Below are 20926 nucleotides of genomic sequence, written 5' to 3' on the forward strand. Positions count from 1 at the left end.
GCGTACTGCAGCCGATACAGGGGACTGTGCGTACTGCAGCCGATACAGGGGACTGTGCGTACTGCAGATGTGAGGGGGGAGGAGAAAGGCAGGAGAGGAGCAGTGTATACAGTGACTGGCTGTCACTATATGTCAGTACCGGTTTTTAAATGCAATTACTTTTTTTTTTTATTTTATTTTTTTCCTTCACTATAGCTCAGAGAATCAGCTGCCACTTCCCCCCCAGCTAAAAGAACTAAAGTTTATTTTTAGTTTCTTTCCCAAGCTAAAATGGTGAAGAAAAACAAAAAACCTGCATTTAAAAACTGGCACTGACATATAGTGACAGCCAGTGAGGGAGGCAGGGAGCCTCTCTGTATACACTGCTCCTCTCCTGCCCCCTCCTTGCACACCCTGCTCCCCCTATAAAGATGGCCTGTCACTCCTATGCTATCACAGGGGGTGGGCAAACTGTGGCCCTCCAGCTGTTGTGGAACTAAAAGTCCCATCATGCCTGAGTCATGATGCAACTGTCAGCCTTTTAATGCCTCATGGGACATGTAGTTCCTTGACAGCTGGAGGGCTGCAGTTGCCCACCACTGTGCTGTCACATAGGGGACATTTGATCCCCTATGTGATTGCAATAAAATCATAAGTTAAAAAAAAAAAAAAATACATGAAAGAAAGAAAAAAAAAAAAGAGCCTCCCTACCCCCACACATGCAGACGTTTTGGTTTGGTTTTCAGCCCCATGCATTCTGAATTTTCGGTACCAGAATTTTCATTTTGGTGCGCCACTACCAGTAATGAAGCACTCCTCCTCCTAAGTAGAGTGGTGCCTCCCCTAACCATGGGTATGGGGCTGACCTGTCACTTTGTGTCTCACTTGCAGGTCTATCAGCTGTTGCTAAGGTGTTGGGACCAGAATCCTTCAAGCAGAGCAACCTTCCAGGACCTGATCCGTGGCTTTACAGATCTCGTCGGTAAAATATAACCACACATTGGAGAGAGTCTCCAAAGGACAGAACTCTCAGCTGCTTCCACAGAGACATAGAAGATGTTCCACTTCTAGCCAGGGCACCGATCTTCCTCTCTGCAACTGTGGACCACACTGCAAACCTGGGGAGGATCTTGTGTGACCACCCCGCAGGACAGAGGGGGGGAAAGACTAAACACTGTTCTTCCTTGCTCTAATAAAATGACTAAAGGAAAGGGGGGAACAAGAGGACATTAACACCATCTCCCCCCCCCCCCCCACCCAGTCTGGTCCTGAGCCTAAAAGCATTTTGTGAAGACTTGTATCTCAATGTGGATTTCTTATAACAGACTTTAAAAAAAAAAAAAAAAAAAAGTAATGCAGTTTACAGTAAGTAATTATGCATAATTGATTATCGGACACATTTAGAAGGGAACTTTGAAAGTTTTAAGGGTCAAGTCCAATGCCATCAGATGTATACATGTACAGACAGATGTTTTTACTTTCCCGGTTTTCCCTCGGAATCTCTGTAAAATCCATCTAAGTGTTACGTTTTTGTCTTTGTAGCTTATCGCCCCTCCTTTTTTTTTTTTTTTTTTTTTTTTTTTATAAACCTGCTTTTTACCGATTTTCAATTGTACATAAAAACACACGGTTAAGGTGTTAAACCAGATGCAGCTTTCTTTGGCTTTCAATTAAGTTTCCTGAAGCAGGTTAAGATTGACAACCCAGTTATTTTGGGTTTGGCTGCAATGGCAGAGGGGCTAACCAATTTAATAAGGTGTACCCAGCCTGTTATAGTCTGTAGACGTTTGTAAAGGGTGACACAAAGCCTGCTAGCTAAAGTATAAGCCAACCTAACAATTTATTTGAAGTTGGGGGAAAAAAAAAAAAAAAAAAACCTGGCTTGTAACATTTGAAGAAAAATTGTTATTTTCTGTGGCAACCAGATTACGCACTTTGCTTACACTGGGCTGTGAATACACCTTCTACAAATGGTCATATTCTTTACTCCAAATAAAGATCAGACCCAGTAAAATCCCTTCCACCATAGATATGGATATTGTATAATTGGTAATATTTTGCTGCTGTATCGTGAAATCCTACCCCCTTTTTTCATAGCCCTGCAGCAGGTGAGGGGCTTTGCAGAAGTCCCACCCCCTTTTATCTTAGCCCTGCAGCAGGTGAGGGGCTTTGCAGAAGTCCCACCCCCTTTTATCTTAGCACTGCAGCAGGTGAGGGGCTTTGCAGAAGTCCCACCCCCTTTTATCGTAGCCCTGCAGCAGGTGAGGCTTTGCAGAAGTCCCACCCCCTTTTATCGTAGCCCTGCAGCAGCTGATGGGCTTTGCAGAAGTCCCACCCCCTTTTATCGTAGGCCTGCAGCAGCTGATGGGCTTTGCAGAAGTCCCACCCCCTTTTATCGTAGGCCTGCAGCAGCTGATGGGCTTTGCAGAAGTCCCACCCCCTTTTATCGTAGGCCTGCAGCAGCTGATGGGCTTTGCAGAAGTCCCACCCCCTTTTATCCTAGCCCTGCAGCAGCTGATGGGTTTTGCAGAAGTCCCACCCCCTTTTATTCTAGCCCTGCAGCAGCTGATGGGTTTTGCAGAAGTCCCACCCCCTTTTATCCTAGCCCTGCAGCAGCTGAAGGGCTTTGCAGAAGTCCCACCTCCTTTTATCCTAGCCCTGCAGCAGCTGATGGGCTTTGCAGAAGTCCCACCCCCTTTTATCCTAGCCCTGCAGCAGGTGAAAGGCTTCTCAGCTAAACTATACAGGTGGGGCGGCTATAACTACTTACCCATAAGGGCTATACCAGTATAGGCCCCAGGATGTCTGTCCTCATATAGATTGGTTCTAGCTGCATCCATGTTATTCTAACCTGTCCCACATTCACAGCACATGAAGGTGGCTAAAATCATGCAAGATCCAGACTTGTGCTGCTGCATAGGTTTGGCAGATGCTTGGGGTGTGTATGGGTATTTGTCTTTTAATCAATGAACTCCATGGAGTCTGGTTTCCAACAAATACTCTGTTCACTTTGCAAGTGCAGCTGCATGATGCAGTTTTGATTTCTCCTCCCTTTCCAACATCAGGCTTTATCACATTCACTATTTTTGCTTGCACGTGATTACATAATGGAAGGCAGTAAAGCCTCCGCTCATTCACTGGGCTCCTGAAGACATTTCCTTTACAAAGGGAACAGTCTGTCTGCCTTTACTAAATAAACTCCTGTGTCTTTCAAACTAAGATTTTACTAGCAAGTAGGATTCTTTTCCAGGCAGTTGTGTTGGGCTGACTCCTATGGCCTTAGCAGTTATATTGCTGCTTAAAGTGGAACTCCACCCAAAAGGGGCAGTTCCGCTTTAAAGACTGCACCCCCGTTCCCCATTAAGGACTGGCTTTGGGGAGCAGGTACCCAGATCACAAGCAGAAGCTGTCCTCCTACCTTCCCTCCCCGTAGTCTTCTGATATATGTCCCAGAGGGCTACAGGGCCATTCAGAAAGTGCAACACTACTTGCACATTCGCAGTGGCCACCCGGCTGTGAAGCCGCATGCTGTCTCAGCCAGGTTGCCACACTAAAGCTGCTGACGCCTGGAACACCAGATGGCTGGTGAAACGGGCTGCGGGGAGGACACTGCAGGACCCTGGGATAGATGAACGGCTGTTTGAAAAGAAAAAAAAAAAGTCAGCAGCTACAGTTTTTGTAGCTGCTGACTTTTATTTTTTTTTATATTGTGAGTAGAACTCTGCTTTAAAGTGATATTTAAAAAAAAAAACCCTACCTACTCTGTGTAATCATTTTACACAGAGCAGCATGATCCTCTTCTCATGGCCCCTGCCTTCTAAGTGCCCTCATAGCAAGCTGCTTGCTTTGGGGGCACTCTTCTGTTCTTCTTTCCCAGTTGTATGTCCATGAGACACACTGCGCAAGGCTCAGCCTCCCCCCCCCACTGTCTGTGATTGACAGCAGTGGGAGGCTCGGCCTCCCCCCCCATCCGTGATTGACGGGGGGGCGGGGGAGGCTCGGCCCCCCACTGTCTGTGATTGACAACAGTGGGACCCAATGGCTCCTGCTGCTGTATTTCAGCAAATGAGGAGAAAGACCCAGGAGTGGCTGCTGCCATCCACAGTGCTAGATCAAAATGGGGGTCAGGTAAGTATTAGGGGGAGTAACACACCGAAGGTTTTTTTTTTTTACCTTCATACATAGAATACACAAAAGTAAAAACAAACTTTAGCCTTCATAAAAGGTGCAGTATGTACAGCTGGTGTGGTGCACTAATGACTGAATGGGGGTGATTGCTGTCAGCCATGTGACTGTATTCTCTCCTGCAGTAAGCAAGGAACTCTGGAGCACCCCAGGCTGTATAGTATAGACTGCATTTCATGAATGAGCTGCGTAATGGGGGCCAAAGGAGTAATACTATGAGAATGTTGTGTTCTCTCCTTTTTAAATGACTCCCTTTTTATAATTAAAAAGAAAAGCAAGAGGCAGGTCACTTACAAGCTGTTAGGGTAGTTGTCATTCAGCAGCACTCTGAGCCATAGAGTTACCAAAGATTCTTGTTCCTTCTGATTTTGTATGTCTGTGGTAGCTGTTAATTAACCCACCACTCGTCTCTGTACATATTAACATGAGGGATGTTGAAGAAAAAGGAAAACTGGGGGTGTACCAATAAAGATTAATCAGATTTTTCTGCTGCTCTAAAAATATGCTGGCTGCCATTGAATGAGTTATGGATAATCGCCTCCACTTTTTCTCAGGATACAGCTGCCAGTTATGTATACATGTTATGGTGGGAGGTGTTGCATGACAGGATAAAATAGTTTCCTTTTTCTCGCATTTACATTTTTTTTGACATTTTAATGTGAACATAAGCACTTTGTTACTATTTCTATAAATAAAATATAATTAACACCATACCTGTCTCATTCTTATATTCTAAGCTGAACCCGCAGGTAGAAATCTTACTTGTCCCTTTTTGTTTTCAGGGAAGCACATTTTAACCTTTGTGCTGGGGTTGGAGAGTACGGCCAATCATGCCGCAGTATAGCCGCTACGTTCAGGCCTCGTTCACACTATACATGCATGAAAACTGGGCAGATTTCACTTGTAGAGACATCCGGTTTCATGCATGTCAGTTATGGGCCATGTCGACAGCACAGCATTGATGTCATGTCAGTGTTTTTTTTCCTCCTACCCAAAAAACTGCATACACACAGAAAAAATCTGCACATAATACCACATGTTGTGGTTTGAAGAGAACACAGAGAAAAGATCCCCACTTGGTGTAAGTTTAGCACAGTGGCTAAATGGTTAGCACTTCCGCCTGCCAGTACTCCCGTCGTCTGTTTAAATCCCAACCACGGTACCACCTGCCTAGAGTTTGCATGTTCTCCCTGTGCCTGTGTAGGTTTCCTCCCACACTCCTATGCTGGTAGGTTAATTGGCTCCTGTCTAAATTGTCCCTAGTATGTGTATGTATGAATGTGAGTTAGGGACCTTAGATTGTACGCCCCTTGAGGGTTAGGGACTGATGTGATTGTACAATATATATGTAAAGCGCTGCGTAAATTGACAGTGCAATATAAGTACCTGAAATAAATAAATAATTGCTGCTTTGTAGGAGGGCAGCATTGCACATATACACTTAGCCAAAAACTTGTGGACATCTAACAAATCGCACATACACCAGGGGGTAAATTTACTTGTGTTATCTCGTGGTAACAGTTTGGGGAAGAAACCTGAATCTGGAGCTGGCTGTGTGCACAAAGAACTGGTTGGAGGAGTGTGGTGTGGACTTGTAATCTGCACAGGGCCCTGACCTCAACCTTATCTCTGAACTGGAACACTGAATAAGGGCTCATGTATACTGCAGCTGAAACTGACATTTAGGAGCTGTTCAGTGGGTTTTTTTTTTCCCCCCAGTAGCCCCTGAACTCTCCTTAGTTTTCCTGTGTGTCCATGTACACATCATTTACAGGCAGTTGTGTTTATAGGGTTTTTTTTTTTTTTTTAACACACCAAACTTGCATTCAGGAGTAGATTTTACTGGCGTTCCAAACGCTTGTAAACATGGTTAACTGCATTTATAAGCATTTGTGTTTAGCAGCGCTTTTTAACTGGTCCATATCCAGATGCTTTTTTTCATCAAATGTATGCAAAGCGTTTTCCATGTATTCAAATGGACCCGGTACACCAGCACAGCCAGTTCCAGGTTTCGCATAAAGGAAACAATGGTAGAACGCGCCGCATTATACTCATGATGGGATCCATAGTGAATACAACCAGAAAAGACAGGTCATCTCCACACATTCTGCTTCTGTTCTATTTCTATCAAAATGTCTGAAATAGTTATTTTTTACTATTTTTCAGTGCATTTGGGAAGGTCTCCTGAGGTTCTTTTAAAAATGCTTCTAAATATAAATGCAGTAGGCAAACGCTTACTGGCATTTTTTAACCTACATTTTCCAGCAGTCATTTTCCATCATTCAGAAGTTTTCTCCAAACGCCCCGTGTACATGAGCCCTTAGAGCCAGGTCCTATGCATCCAACATCAGTAAGTGACCTCACAAATGCTGTTTTTGGTAAATACACAAATGCCCTCGGATGCAATTGTGGAAAGCCTTCCTAGAAAAATGGAGGCTTCAATAGCTGTAATGACAGCAAACTCCGTATTAATGCTCATGGGATCCAAAAAGAATGGTGCAAAAGTGAAGTTAATTTAGTCAGAATGGATTGAACCTAGCACAACCCAAGACACATTAACTGTCAAAGTTTCACCTCTGCATTACAAATGTGTGATGTGAGCCCCGGTGGTGACACGACAGATGGTTATCGTTTTACCATTGTTGTCACTCACTATACGTTTTTATTTTTGCACGACAGCAATGGTAAACAGCCAACAAAAACAATTAATTAATGTTACTCCATCACCAGACCTAACACCCTGCAACTTCTTTCCTTGGGGGTAAACTAAGGTTTTGGTATATGTGCGCACCCCCCCCCCCATGCCACAGGACCTAAACAACCTGAGATGACATCACCGATTAGGTGGAATCAATATCCGAGGACACACTGGCACTAGTCTGGACAGAACTAGAGTACTATCTGACATCGGTCATATCACCAATGGGGCTCACGTTGAACATTTGTAGGGTAGAGGTAAAACTTGGACTGCTAAAGTGATATTAAAAAAAAAAAAAAATGTAAATATGTCTCACTACCTGCTGTGGGCAGTGGTTTTTGCACAGATCAGTTCTGGTTCTTCTCGGGCCCCCTGCCAGCACTCCTAGCTCCTCCTTCAGCAAGCTGCATGCTATGGGGGCACTGATGTATTCTCGCTCCCAAGCCCTGCTCTATAGGGCACATAAAGCTGCGGCTTGGCCCTGCCTCTGCTCTCTCATCGGCTGTGATTGAAAGCAGTGGGAGCCAATTGCTCCCAATGAGGAGAGAGAGAGACCCAGGACAGCCATGGCTCCCATGCACATTGCTGGATCGGAGAGGAGGCTCAGGTGAGTTGCTGGATCGGAGAGGGAGCACACAGAAGGTTTTTTTTTTTTTTTTTTTACCTTCAGGCACAGAGTGCATGAAAGTAAAAACAAACCTTCAGCCTTTACAACCAATTTAATGTCTTTTTATGGTAATACAGTTGTATGAAGTTCATTCCGTTAAAAATAAATCGGCTTTACTTTTCCTTATGTGTAGCTCACAGCCAGGGGCAGACTGACAACTCATGGGGCCCCCGGGCAATAGGGGATCATGGGGCCCCTGTGTCCTTGCCCAAACTCCAAAAAGTCTATGAAAAAGGTACCAGGGGCATCTCATGGGGCCCCCTACTGACCCCGGGCCCTCGGGCAGTGCCCTAGTTTCCAAATGGTCAGTCTGCCCCTGCTCACAGCACACTTCTTTAATGTAGACATCTTTCATTCGTTCCCAAATCTGCACATTAACAGAGACCACCTGGACCAAATATAAAAGTAGACCTACTATTTTTTCTTTTTATTGCTTGATATTTACAAAAGAAACTGAAATGTGTGCAGGCCATAGCAAGAATATAACAATTGAAACCAAATAGTTATTCAACCAAGACACAGCTAAGGGTAGAAAATATCTAAAAATCTTCAGGAAGATTGTGAACGTTTCATATAACAATTCAGCCTGAGTGACCTTAGATTTTTTTTTTTTTTTTTAGGCAAATACAACTGACTCAGCGCCAGACTAGATGGCTTTCAGAGACACGAGAACCCAGGTTGCGCATCTTTGGGTGTGTGATGGTTTGGGACATACAAAGATAAAAAGATTAATAAACCTTTTTCCTCTTAACATAAGAGTCAGCGTAGCTGTCCCCAGATGTCGGAGTGTATTGCTGTGTGTATCCGATGCTGCCGACCTCTGGGCTGGAGAGAATGTATGGCCTTTTCTCAGTGCTTATCGTCTAGAACAAATGAAAACAAAATATGAAGATATTCATTCATGAAAGTGATATTTCACCACAATGAGTTCCAAGGGCCACCTGAAACTCATGGTGTGTTAAAGTGCATGTCTGGGAAAAACAATTCAGTAAACCTCCTGAATATTATATACACATTTCCCAATGTTTTGTCTCTTTAAAAAAAAAAAAAAAAAAAAAAGTATTGCTTCCTGTTGTGAGCTGACAACTCAGCCTCTGCAGCACTGAAATACCAAGCAATGAATACAGCCCTGCTGGAATACAGAAAACATCTTTTACCCGCACCCTCCCCCCCGTCACATCAAACATGACTTTGAAACCGCAACTTCACTGTAAATAGCACGATTTCAAAGTCGGGTGAGATGCCGATTTCAGGTGCAATTTGTAAGAAATCTGACACAGATATCTATGCAAATCACACCAAAAGCAGTGCATGTACTACTATAGAAATAAGGGGAGCTCTGACCAAGTCTGCTGTAATTGCAGACAATAGGGTGCGACTAGGCATGCGATTTGCAAACCGCATGCCAAGTCACACCCAGTGCTACCGGGGTTTTAATCACAATAATATAGGGGGGAGGTGTTCTGCAGTACAGCAGGGGAGAACTGAGAAGGCAGGTGTGGCAACCTTCAGAGCTCTGCAAGACTGCCTCCAGGAGTCAGTCCCATGATGGAATTTGTAGTTTCACCGCAGCTAGAGTGCCGTATGTTGCCTGCCCCTGGGGTATACAAGACTATGAACAGAATGGAGTGTAGGATGGTTCTTATTATGAATGTACAGCACGCTACAGTTTAGAGCACGTGGGATTTAGCCCAGTAAATATCGATGTGCGTTACATGCGTCACTCTGATGCACTCTACCCCTATAAATGCAGTCATTGCTGCGTACAAAGAATGAGAAATGACTGTGAAATGAATGGTCGGGTGGGGAAGAGTCTGTACATGAAACTTCATCAGTACAATGTGGATACAGAAGAGAGGACACAGATACAATGCAGGCAGAGGGGTAGAGGAAGCACATGGAACACTCTTAGGCTAGGCTCACAAAATTGTGGGTATCGCAGCTGTTCCCCCACCCACAGCCAAAATGCGCTGCTCTGTAGAGGCGCATTCATTCTTAATAGCAGCCTCAGAAATTTAAACTTGCAGCGTGTTTGCAGGAACCGCAGGGGAACTGCACGGTTTAAAAGCATTTTTCAAAATGGTGCAAGAATTTTTCTTTTTTTTTTGCGGGAAACAGGCCGAAACCTGCTACAGTGTGAACCTAGCCTCATGTTTGGGAAAATAGATTGTCCAGTTTGCCAATAAGAAAGATGCAGAGGAAGGTCACACATACAGAATCCACCCTAAAGGAACCCTATAAATAATTACCTAAAAATGTTACCTACAGTTCTCAGAGAACCAGTCCTAAACAGCAAATGACTAAAAAATTAAATTTAAATAAATAATAAGGAATACCTATCACACTTGACATCCAGGGCAGAGTTTGCTCTATACATCCAAATTTCTTCCAGTAAGGCCTCATATGCACGCAGGGCGTTTTTGCAGCCACTTTTAGAGGCATCAGGCATTTTTTTTTTTTACTGCTTCCAAATGGCCCTTTATGTTATCCTATGTGTCCTTGCACACAGACAATTAGAAGCTTTTAGTAGCAGTAGCATATACCAGCAGAAAAAAACCCCCCCAGGGCCAGTGTGTCCAGGAGCAGCAGCATTTGGCAGAAAAAAACCGCTTGACGCACTTAAACACTAGGCGCATTTAGCTTTTGAGCGTTAATTCATTGCAGAATAATTTTTTCTGGCCAATTAAATGAACGCACAAGCACTTTACAATTGTAAACATGCCTAATCGCTTGTCAAAGAGATACTTTTACAAGCGTCAAGCATTTTTTTTCAGCAAAAACGCTGCTGCCAGGACAGCAGCTTCTAGATTTTTTTTTTTATTTTTTTAACATCCTGTGTGCATGAGGCCTAATAATCTTGAAATGAAATAATTACAGAAAAAAAAAAAAAAGTAGATGCTAACAACTGTGCTGTTGCCTAACATTAGTGGTCATAGCAGAAGTGTTCCTTTGCTCTGGTGATCAGTGTAGGTGGGCTCTCAGTTTACCCAATGAACCCCCAGCAACTTTAGGAACCAGGGGCAGACTGACCATTCGAGCACTTGGGCACTGCCCGAGGGCCTGGGGTCAGTAGGGGGCCCCATGAGATGCCCCTGATACCTTTTTCATAGGCTTTTTTTTGAGTTTGGGCAAGGACACAGGGGCCCCATGATCCCCTATTGCCCGGGGGCCCCATAAGTTGTCAGTCCATCCCTTTTAGGAACCACCCTTGTTTCCACAGAAAGCTAGCTAGGAAACACTGTGCTAAACCCATGATGAATGACATTACATAAGAGATCCAGGCTCTCCAAAAAGAAAGGGAACTCTTGTTATATGATGCAGAAAGAAAGAGCCAGATAGAAAATTCTGACTTCCTGCATTTTTACTTTGTAACAACCGCCAGAATTCTCATGGGTTAGGACAGGACTACATGCACAATATACTGGCAAAATATGTAAAACTATACATTCTTTTCTAGTGAAAACTAATTAAATCTGAATTCCAAGCAAACATCTACATACAGAATTGAAAACACACATATAGGGGATCTGTACCATCTGCCAGAGGACTTGTATGTATGTATGTCTGTATGTATGTATGTCTGTATGTATGTATGTATGTATGTATGTCTGTCTCACCACAGAGTTGCTGTCTTGCTCTAGAGGAGGTACAAGTGAGCAGGAGCAACCACAGTAACAAGCAAGGGCAGCAAACATTCACCCTAGGTTCACATCTGTGCGGGTGGTGCCGCTGCGGATCCGCACAAAAATTTGTGCAGCCGCTCCACCCGCACAGAGAAATGCGGAGCCGCGGGAAGGTGCCATTACTTCTAATGGCACGCCACCCGCAATGGAAAACGCAACCGGACTGGGAACCGAGGTTCCCATGCGGGCTGCATTTTCAAAAAGTCCCTGCACGGGCGTCCATTCAAATGAATTGGCTCTCATGCCCGTGCAAAATGCGGCCCGCACGGCCGCATGGATGTGAACCGGGGGTCAACTCAGATGGTCAAACGCTTGCAGTAACTTTTCCTTACACAGGCCGTTGAAAGGTAAAGAAACGCTCCTTTTACAGGTAGCCATTTTGTAAAAGCGATCCTGAGGTGACAGGGTCACTGTAAGCCCGCATTTACACTGATGCGGTGCGGAATTCGCACTGGTTTCTACACTGCATCATGATCACACCCCATTCATGCAAACCGCTGTAGAGTGTTAAGTTGGCACCCCAAAATCTGTTCGCAAAACGCGGTGCGATGCGCAGAATCGGATCGCATGAGTGTGAATACCCACGATCTGATTCTGGTGCGGACTAAAAAAAAAAAAAAAAAAAAAAAAAAAAAAAAAAAAAAGGGTCCTGCACTATTTTGGCGTGGATTCGGTGTGTTCTGAGCCATACAAAATGTATGGCTCAAATCGCATGTGATTTGCACAGGAATGCAGTGTAGGTCGCACCGCATCAGTGTAAACCCAGACTGAGTGCCTATTCCAGAACACAGATAAGCAGGTCCACCTTTCCTGATATGCCTGGCCCCAGTACTTCGAATGAGACTCAGAACAAGCAGAGAGTTAGCATTACAGCCAGACACCTAGCATTTTTAGGAAGAAGAATGAATATATCTTCTTCTATGATATTTATGGGATGATGCCATTGGGAGTCGCATATTTGATATACATCCATATGCCACTCCTAACCTAAGGCGATTTCATTTTTGGAAATAATTTATTTTTACCACACAAGGGTATACTTTTTCCTGGAAACATAATCCTACCTTGTCTACAGACAGTGCAGATCCAACCTGGTACGAGCCTTGTGCATTTGTATAGTATGTGGGCGGGGCCTGGACATACGCATTATATTCTCCGTAAGCCAACGTGGAAGACTGCTGCGGACAGTACGAAAAAAATTAGAAAGCCATTACTTTATAAATTTGTGACAAAGAAATTATAGAGGTTATACCTGATAATAATTCTCCCTCTCTGCTGCAGTCTGGTACAAGTCTCCTGCCTGCTCCCAACATGGCAACAGATGTAAAGATAAATATAGATTGTCAAAAACGTCCACCCACATCGTGAACAGAAATTATGCATGCTGAGCGCTCACAACAGATTTGAGGGAACAAAAATGCTTACAAAACAACAGCTCCCTGCTAAATAGGGGCAAAGTGCAAAACTGATGCACTTTTGGTTTGCTTTCTATTAATACAATTTTGGTGTTGGGGTCAGAAATGGCACCGCAGTACAGTACAGTCATGTACACACAGGCCGAATATCAGCCGAAATCAGCCGGTTTGACCAGTGTGTACAGCTGCTTGTTCCACAAAAGCTGCTTTCATAATCAGCTTCTGTCAAAAAGGGCATCCTGGAAAACCAGCATCCGCTGATCAGTGTGTTCTGGCTGGAAGAGTCCCCCTGTCACAACACAATAGCACAGCAAGGGAGTTCGCTGCACCAACATCTCGTGTGTTAGTATAGCGATCTCACAGTTGTCTGTAGTGTGTACGCGGCTTAGAACATCCACCTGATCAGGTTTTAACGTGTGCACCTGTATGATGTGTAAAGGCAAAATTTGCAGCTAAAAAGAAGGAAACCTACCCACAAAGACCATTGTTTACTTTCTGACTTCCAACACAAAATGGGGGGTTATAAGAACTCTACCAACATTGGGCTGAGATATAACAGAGGCTAATGACCAGGAACACAGACATTTATTTCAGGTACTTATATAGTGCCGTAAATTTACGCAGTACTTTACATACAGTGAAGGAAAGAAGTATTTGCTCTCCTGCTGATTTTGAATGTTTGCCCACTTACAAAGAAATGATCAGTCTACAAATCGAATGTTCGGTGTATTATAACACTGAGAGACAGAATAGCAACAAAAAATTCAAAAGAAATGCATGTCTAACAAATGATACACTGATTTGCATGTTCATGAGGGAAATAAGGATTTGGTCCCCTATCATTCAGCAGGATTTCTGGCTACCAGGTGTCTTTCATACAGCTAACAAGCTGAGATTAGAAGCAGTCTCTTAAAGGGAGTGCTGCTAATCTCATTTTGTTACCTGTATAGAAGACACCTGTATAGAAGACACCTGTCCACAGGAGCAATCAAACAATCAGATTCCAAACTTTCCACCATGGCAAAGACCAAAGAGCTGTCCAAGGATGTCAGGGACAAGATTGTAGACCTACACAAGGCTGGACTGGGCTACCAAACTATGGCCAAGCAGCTTGGTGAGAAGGTGACAACAGTTGGAGCAATCATTCGCAAATGGAAGAAAGACAAAACAAGTGTCAGTCTCCCTAGGTCTGGTGCACCATGCAAGATCTCACCTCGTGGAGTGTCAATGATCATGAGAACAGTGAGGAATCATCCCAGAACTACACGTGAGGATCTTGTCAATGATCTCCAGGCAGCTGGGACCACAGTCACCAAGAAAACAATTGGTAACACACTACGCTGACAAGGATTGTAATCCTGCAGTGCCCGCAAGGTCCCTCTGCTCAAGAAAGCACATGTCCAGGCCCGTCTGAAGTCTGCCACTGAACATCTGAATGATGCAGAGGAGGACTGGTGGGAAGTGTTGTGGTCAGATGAGACCAAAATCGAGGTCTTTGGCATCAACACAACTCGCCGTGTTTGTAGGAGGAGGAATGCTGCCTATGACCCCAAGAACACCATCCCAACTGTCAAAGATGGTGGTGGAAACATTCTGCTTTGGGGGTGTTTTTCTGCTAAGGGGACAGGACAATTGCACCGCATCAAAGGGACGATGAACGGGGCAATGTACCATCAAATCTTGGGTGAGAACCTTCTTCCCTCAGCCAGGGCATTGAAAATTGGTCGTGGATGGGTGTTCCAGCATGACAATGACCCAAACCACACAGTCAAGGCAACAAAGGAGTGGCTCAAGAAGAAGTACATTAAGGTCCTGGAGTGGCCTAGCCAGTCTCCAGACTATAATCCAGTGTTTCTCAACTCCAGTCCTCATGGACCCCCAACAGGTCATGTTTTCAGGATTTCCATTATTTTGCACAGGTGATTTGATCAGTTTCACTGCCTTAGTAATTACCACAGCTGTTTCATCTGAGGGAAATCCTGAAAACATGACCTGTTGGGGGTCCATGAGGACTGGAGTTGAGAAACACTGCTTTAATCCGATTGAAAAATCTGTGGAGGGAGCTGAAAGTTTGAGTTGCCAAATGTCAGCCACCAAACCTTAATGACTTGGAGAGAATCAGCCAAGAGAAGTGGGCCAAAATCCCTCCTGAGATGTATGCAAACCTGATGGCCAATTACAGGAAACGTGACCTCTGTGATTGCCAGCAAGGGATTTGCCACCAAGTACGAAGTCATGTTTTGTGACGGGGATCAAATACTTATTTCTCTCATGAACATGAAAATCAGCGCATCATTTGTTAGACATGCATTTCTGCTGAATTTGTTGTTGCTATTCTGTCTCTGTGTTACAATACACCTACCACTCGATTTGTAGACCGATCATTTCTTTGTGAGTGGGCAAACATTCAAAATCAGCCGGGGATCAAATACTTATTTCCGTCACTGTATATATCGCACATTCACATCAGTCCCTAACCCTCAAGGGGCATACAATCTAAGATCTCTAACTCACATTCATACACATACTAGGGACAATTGAGACAGGAGCCAATTCACCTTCCAGCGTGTCTTTGGAGTGTGGAAGGAAACCAGAGTACCCGGAGGAAACCCACGCAGGCACAGGGAGAACATGCAAACTCCAGGCAGCTGTTGCCATGGTTGGGATTCAAACCGACGACCCTAGTACTGCCAGACGGAAGTGCTAACCATTTATCCACTGTGCTGCCCATCACAGGAATGCTTGCCTACTGGCAAGTATTTTTAAAAAAAAATATATCTATTAAATACAAAACCAATATAATCATAAATATATCAGTACACAGTAATCAGACATTTATTACAATATTCCCAATACCCCCTCTCCACCCTTACTCTCCCCCCCCCCCCCCCCCAATATTTTCATTGTCTTTTCCCTTCTAGTAATTTTCGCTCACCTCTACTATCTTCCTCTAAACCAGAAGCATCTTCTTGTCATCGACTTTTTACTCCTTACCTCTCGTTCCTGAATTTCCCTTCTACTCCATCAGTTCTACAAATCTCTGAGTTCTCCCCACTTTTCCCATATTTTTCTGCATTTATCCATTTTATCTTCTCCAATAACATAAAGTTCTTCATTCTTGTATATACATTTTACTCTTTTTATCCAGTATTTTATTCTTGGGATCTCTTGGACCTTCCAAAATTTAGGGATCAGCCCTTTTGCTGCATTAAGTGGGGCATCATCGTGTTTTTATTACGGTTTTGTTGTTAGATCTGTTTTATGAAATAAGACATACCCACGGATCTTTTAACCCCTAGATGCCAAGCACACACAAATATGCGGCCTCTCGGCGTCTGGGCCTTGACGCTGAGCGGCCGCATATTTGCGTGCCATTAGAAAATACATATGTGCTCAGAGCGCTCGCCCCCAGCACTTATGTCCGTGACTCACGGAAAAGTCCCATCTCCCCTTGTGGTCGGGACCTTTTCCGATCAAGTGACCGCCGTGACAGCGAATCATGGCGGTCGCAGGACCCTAAAACCCCACCCGCCATCTGAAACTCTTAAAAGGGCTGAGAGGCGCCAGCGCAAAGGGATTAATATACTTTCCCTCGTAATCTCAGCTATTTGTTGTATTAACTCCTGCCGGAATTCCTGAATTTTGGGGCATTCCCACCATATGCGTGTTATTGTACCCTCCATCTCACATCTCCTCCAACAATACATAGAATTCTCTGGGTGTTATGAGCTCTACGAGGTGTAATATACCATCTTGCCATCAATTTATAATTCATCTCTACAGTACTCATGCCCACTGCTTTGTGTGCAAATTCTAAATATTTTCCTTCTCTGTTGTTCGCTCAACTGCATTCCCAACTCGTTTCCCATTTTCCCCCATAAATGCTGGTATAGCCGGTTCAGATGTTATAGTCAGTATCCTATAAATATGTGAAGCACCATGTTTTTGTATTCAATCTGAGTTTAACAATTGCTTGAATGGATACATATTTCTAACCTCTCTTAGTGGTTGTGGAAGAGATATGACAAAGTGTTTTAATTGATTGATCGCCACTCATCAAGCGCATAAAACGTGTCCTTTTTTATTTCAACTGTTGTAACGTGCCTATTACTCCATTACTCATAATATCCTTCTGTCCTACCGGGCACTTTTACCCCCTTCATCCCCAGGCCAATTTTCAGCACTCTCACAATTTGAATGACAATTGCGCGGTCATGCAACATTGTACCTATATGAAATTCTTATTTTTTTCACACAAATAGAGCTTTCTTTTGGTGGCATTTAATTGGCACTGGGTGTTTTGTTTTTTGCACTATAAAACAAAAAAAGAGCAAAAAAAAAGTTTCTCTTTGTTTCTATTATATAAAATTTTAAACAGGTAATTTTTCTCCTTCACGGATAGCACTGATGAGGCTGCACTGATAGGCAGTACTGATGGGCACTGATGAGGTGGCACGGATAGGCAGCGCTGATGCTGTGGCACTTGTGGGCATTGATGAGGAGGTACTGATGATATGCAGCAATGGTGGGCACTGAAAGGTGGCACTGATCATCAGTGCCAATCTGCTCTGTGACAGTTGCCAGACATTGGCAGTACTTTCCTCAAGCTGTGACAGCGTGAGGAAAGTGCAGCCGATAACCGGCAACTGTATTTACGCGGTGATCTGCTGTGTCATTGGCCTTTTACCGCATCATGTGATCAGCTGTGTCCATAGGAAGCTCAAAAGTAGTCCATGCACTACTTTAGTTGCGATTTGCATAGATATCTGTGTCAGATGTCTTGCAAATCACAACTGAAAATGGGCAGGTCACCCGATTTTGAAATTGTGCAGCTTCACTGTAAGTCGCACGATTTTAAAATCGGTGTAATCTCCAATACACTCCACCTTCCATTGAAATGGTGGTTACAGTACTCGCTGGCCACCTTCATCTTTTTCCTAGGTGTCAGATTTTCAGCCTTTTGGTTGGCTAGCAGGGGATGGTGTCATCCCGCGCATATGAGTCAGTCATTCTGGCACAGCTGGAGTGTCGGGAATACATGCTGAGCTGCATAAGTGCAGCTCCCTGTACATTCAATAGAAAACTGAGAGCAGACATTCATGTATAGATTATTGCAGAAGAGAAAGCATGCCCCCACTGACCAGAGGTTTAACCACTTTCCCCACGCCCTATAGCAGAAATAATGCTACAGGGCGGCATGTTGGATAGGTTTTATAGCAAGAAGTGAAAAATGTTTTTTTTTTATTCAAAAAATGTATTTTGTGTTTATTGCGCAAAAAAAAAAGAAAGCCATTTGTGGGTAAAAAAAAAGACAAATTTAATTTATGTGCAACGCTGCATGACCACGCAATTGTCATTTAAACTAACGCAGCGCCATATGGCAAAATATGACCTGGTCAGGAAGGGGGGGGGGGGGGGGGTAAATCCTCTGGAGGGCAAGTAGTACAGAAGGGAAAAAAAATAAAAGCACAACTGAAAAACTGCTTGTTGCATCCCCACTCACCTGACTGGCATCCCCAGGAACATCTGCCTGGGCACTGCTGTATCCTGAATATTGGTCATACCACTGCTGAATAGCCTCCTGCAACATAAACAGGAGATTTAGCCGCTGTGCACTTACTGATACAGACAAAGCCAGCGTGAGGTGAATGAGCTACCTGAGAGTAATCCCCGTATTGCTGGCTGTAGGCGAAATAGTTCTCTAATCCTGACTGTACTGTGGAGTCCTGAGATAATAAGCCATCCATTGCATGAGCCTGGAGACCACGAGCAGCCATTCCTGAACATTAATAAATAGATAAATATGTTTTATTTATAGACCAAACAATTCAGACACCTGTTAGAAAAGTTCCATCTCATCACCCCCTCAGGAGCCATGTCACACTAGCAATCTAGCTGCTGGTGACTTGCCAGAGCAAACAGTTACCTGTTACAAATCACTGCTGGCTAGATGAAGGAGTTGCTGCTGGTGACAGATATTCTGCATTTCTGTCAGTGAAGAAGCCATAACTCACTCATCTGGACAGTGAGGAAACAAGGTGTGGAAAGAGGCGAGTCTTTGCTCTGAATAGTGTTTACATAGCTGGCAAGTTGTCAACAATGACTGCAGTCATACATTTACCTGCAATGGTTGGGGCTTCCTTTGTAAGGAGTGCCCTGGAACCCGGAAACACAAATACTCCAGATAGGGACAGCAAAAATAAAATAGCACCATTGGGAAAAAGTCAATAGCTTTCTTTAGAATAAATTCACTTTCTACTGCCGGTAACATCCCAGGTGCAGGGAGAGCTGAGAAACATGTTCATTAGTAATTACAACATTTTCCCCATTAAGATCTCATGAAGGACAACACTTCGCCCAGGGTCCTGAGAGCACAGAGGGCCTAGAGTGCCATAGGAAACACAAAAAAAACCAAAAAAAAAAAAACACACAGAGGCTTTTATGCCTTTGTTTACACTTCTGGTTGGGGGAGGGGCATAAAAAAAGTGTGGTTGAACTGTGCTATGTGATGAACTGCCAACCTGTGACCCAGGTACAAGGATCTACTGCTATTATGAAATTTACCAGGCAACACGCTTGCCAGATTCAAGTAAGGGTTAGTGCTGAGTCGAATGTCCTTTGGTGGCTCTCCCAACAGCGATGTCTGGTTACTCGTCTTGTTCTGCAAAAGGAAAGACTGACTTCAGACAAACACAGAAGCGGTTTAGCAACACCTTACACAATTTTTTCCCCAGAGCAAACTTATTACACCCCAACTGAGGAAACACAAAAGCAGTATTGCAGCCACAGCCCTAGGCCCCTTTCACACAAGCATTTCCCAATCAGGTCTGTCTGGAGGTGTTTCAGGCGGACCTGATCGGACCCTCCATTCTGCTCTATGGAGGGTCCAGGTGTAAACAGACTTGTGTCCATTTACACCCGCCTACCTCCAATCCACCAAAAACAAACATAGGGGATCCGTTGGGCGCATCGGAGGGCAGTGGGGTGTAAATAGACCACAGAGCAAGTGGAGTCCACCAGTGTGAAAGCTGCTCCAGTTAGCTTTAAAAAAAAAAAAAAAAAAACTGTAGCTGTTGACTTTTAAAAAGCACCACTTACATGTCCCTCGATCCAGTGGTGTGCTCACCCCAGCCAGGTTCACTGGCCATCTTATGTCCCTGGCGCCGGCATATTAAGTGTGGGGGCCTGACTGTGACAGCTTGTGGCTTCACAGCTGGGTGCCCATTGCACATGTGCAAGCAGTGCTTCGCGCATTGTGAATGGTCCTGCAGTCTTCTGGGACCCGTCACGTGTACTAGAAGACTGCGGGGCGTAAGGGGGAGGGAGGAGAACTTCTGCTTCCGATCGCCTAGGCCATTGGAGTGGAAGTGGGAGCGGGTACCTGTCAAAAATCGGGTTCCAGCTCCACAAAGGTGCCAATCCTTAATGAGAAGGGGATGAGTTGTTAAAACAGAATTTCCTTTTTTGGGCGAAGCTCCACATTAAGCAATACAAAAAAAGTTAAATAATATAAACAAACACTATAAGCATTGAGTTCTGTATGCTCTTCCTAGGTTATGTGGGTTTTCTACAGACTAAGCCCCCATGAAATAGGGAGCAGAAGAGGGAGAGAGCGCGCCAGAGAGAAAAGCACTCTCCCTGTGGTGCTTCCTCACGCTCACCCTGGCAAAATAGGACGAGGGTAATGGAGTGCAAGAGAGCAAGTGAGGGAAGGAGAAGGAGCCCCAAAGAAAGAGGCAGAGAAGGAGCGCCAAAAAGAGGGCAAGGGAGCACCAGAGATAAAGGGGGCAAGAAATAGAGCAAGTGTAGGAGACACAGCGAAAAAAAGAGAAGGGGGAATTGAGAAGGAGCATCAGAAAGAGACCAAGGGGGCGTCAAAGAGAAAGGGTGAGGTGGCAGCAGGGAGAGGGCGAGAAAAAGCAAGTATGGGAGAGACAGAGCAAGAGAGAGCGGAAAAGATAAGGAAAAAGGGAGAGAAAGACATATTCTGATTTTCAACACCTTTAGTAAAATCAGACGGGGGGGGAAGAGAGAGAGAAAAAGGAAGGAAGGAAGGGAGGGAAAGGAAGGGAGGGGAAGGAAGGGAGGGGAAGGAAGGGAGGGGAAGGAAGGGAGGGGAAGGAAGGGAGGGGAAGGAAGGGAGGGGAAGGAAGGGAGGGGAAGGAAGGGAGGGGAAGGAAGGGAGGGGAAGGAAGCGAGGGGAAGGAAGCGAGGGGAAGGAAGCGAGGGGAAGGAAGCGAGGGGAAGGAAGGGGAAAGGAAGGAAGGGGAAAGGAAGGAAGGGGAAAGGAAGGAAGGGG

General features: G+C 44.6%; 2 protein-coding genes across 2 annotated transcripts in view; one reads left to right on the top strand and one right to left on the bottom strand.

Annotated features, from left to right (window-relative positions):
- JAK1 (Janus kinase 1) overlaps positions 1-4875 on the top strand; it is a 180937-nt gene extending 176062 nt beyond the window's left edge. Inside the window, exon 25 of the mRNA XM_089687961.1 lies at positions 871-4875. Within this exon, the coding sequence (XP_089544087.1) occupies positions 871-972 (102 nt within the window). The 3' untranslated portion in view covers positions 973-4875. The remainder of the gene's footprint in view (positions 1-870) is intronic.
- Positions 4876-7929: 3054 nt separating this feature from the next.
- The window catches only part of RAVER2 (ribonucleoprotein, PTB binding 2), a 68836-nt gene continuing 55839 nt past the window's right edge, over positions 7930-20926 (bottom strand). The window contains exons 10-15 of the mRNA XM_089687943.1: positions 19192-19288; positions 18285-18406; positions 18131-18208; positions 12465-12512; positions 12277-12390; positions 7930-8392 (exon numbers count right to left, since the gene is read on the bottom strand). Coding sequence (XP_089544069.1) covers positions 8258-8392; positions 12277-12390; positions 12465-12512; positions 18131-18208; positions 18285-18406; positions 19192-19288 — 594 coding nt within the window. The 3' untranslated portion in view covers positions 7930-8257. The remainder of the gene's footprint in view (positions 8393-12276; positions 12391-12464; positions 12513-18130; positions 18209-18284; positions 18407-19191; positions 19289-20926) is intronic.

Source organism: Staurois parvus, unplaced genomic scaffold, assembly GCF_062004578.1.
Source record: "Staurois parvus isolate SC_StPar_1 unplaced genomic scaffold, SC_StPar_1.0 ptg000441l, whole genome shotgun sequence".
Lineage (NCBI taxonomy): Eukaryota > Metazoa > Chordata > Amphibia > Anura > Ranidae > Staurois > Staurois parvus.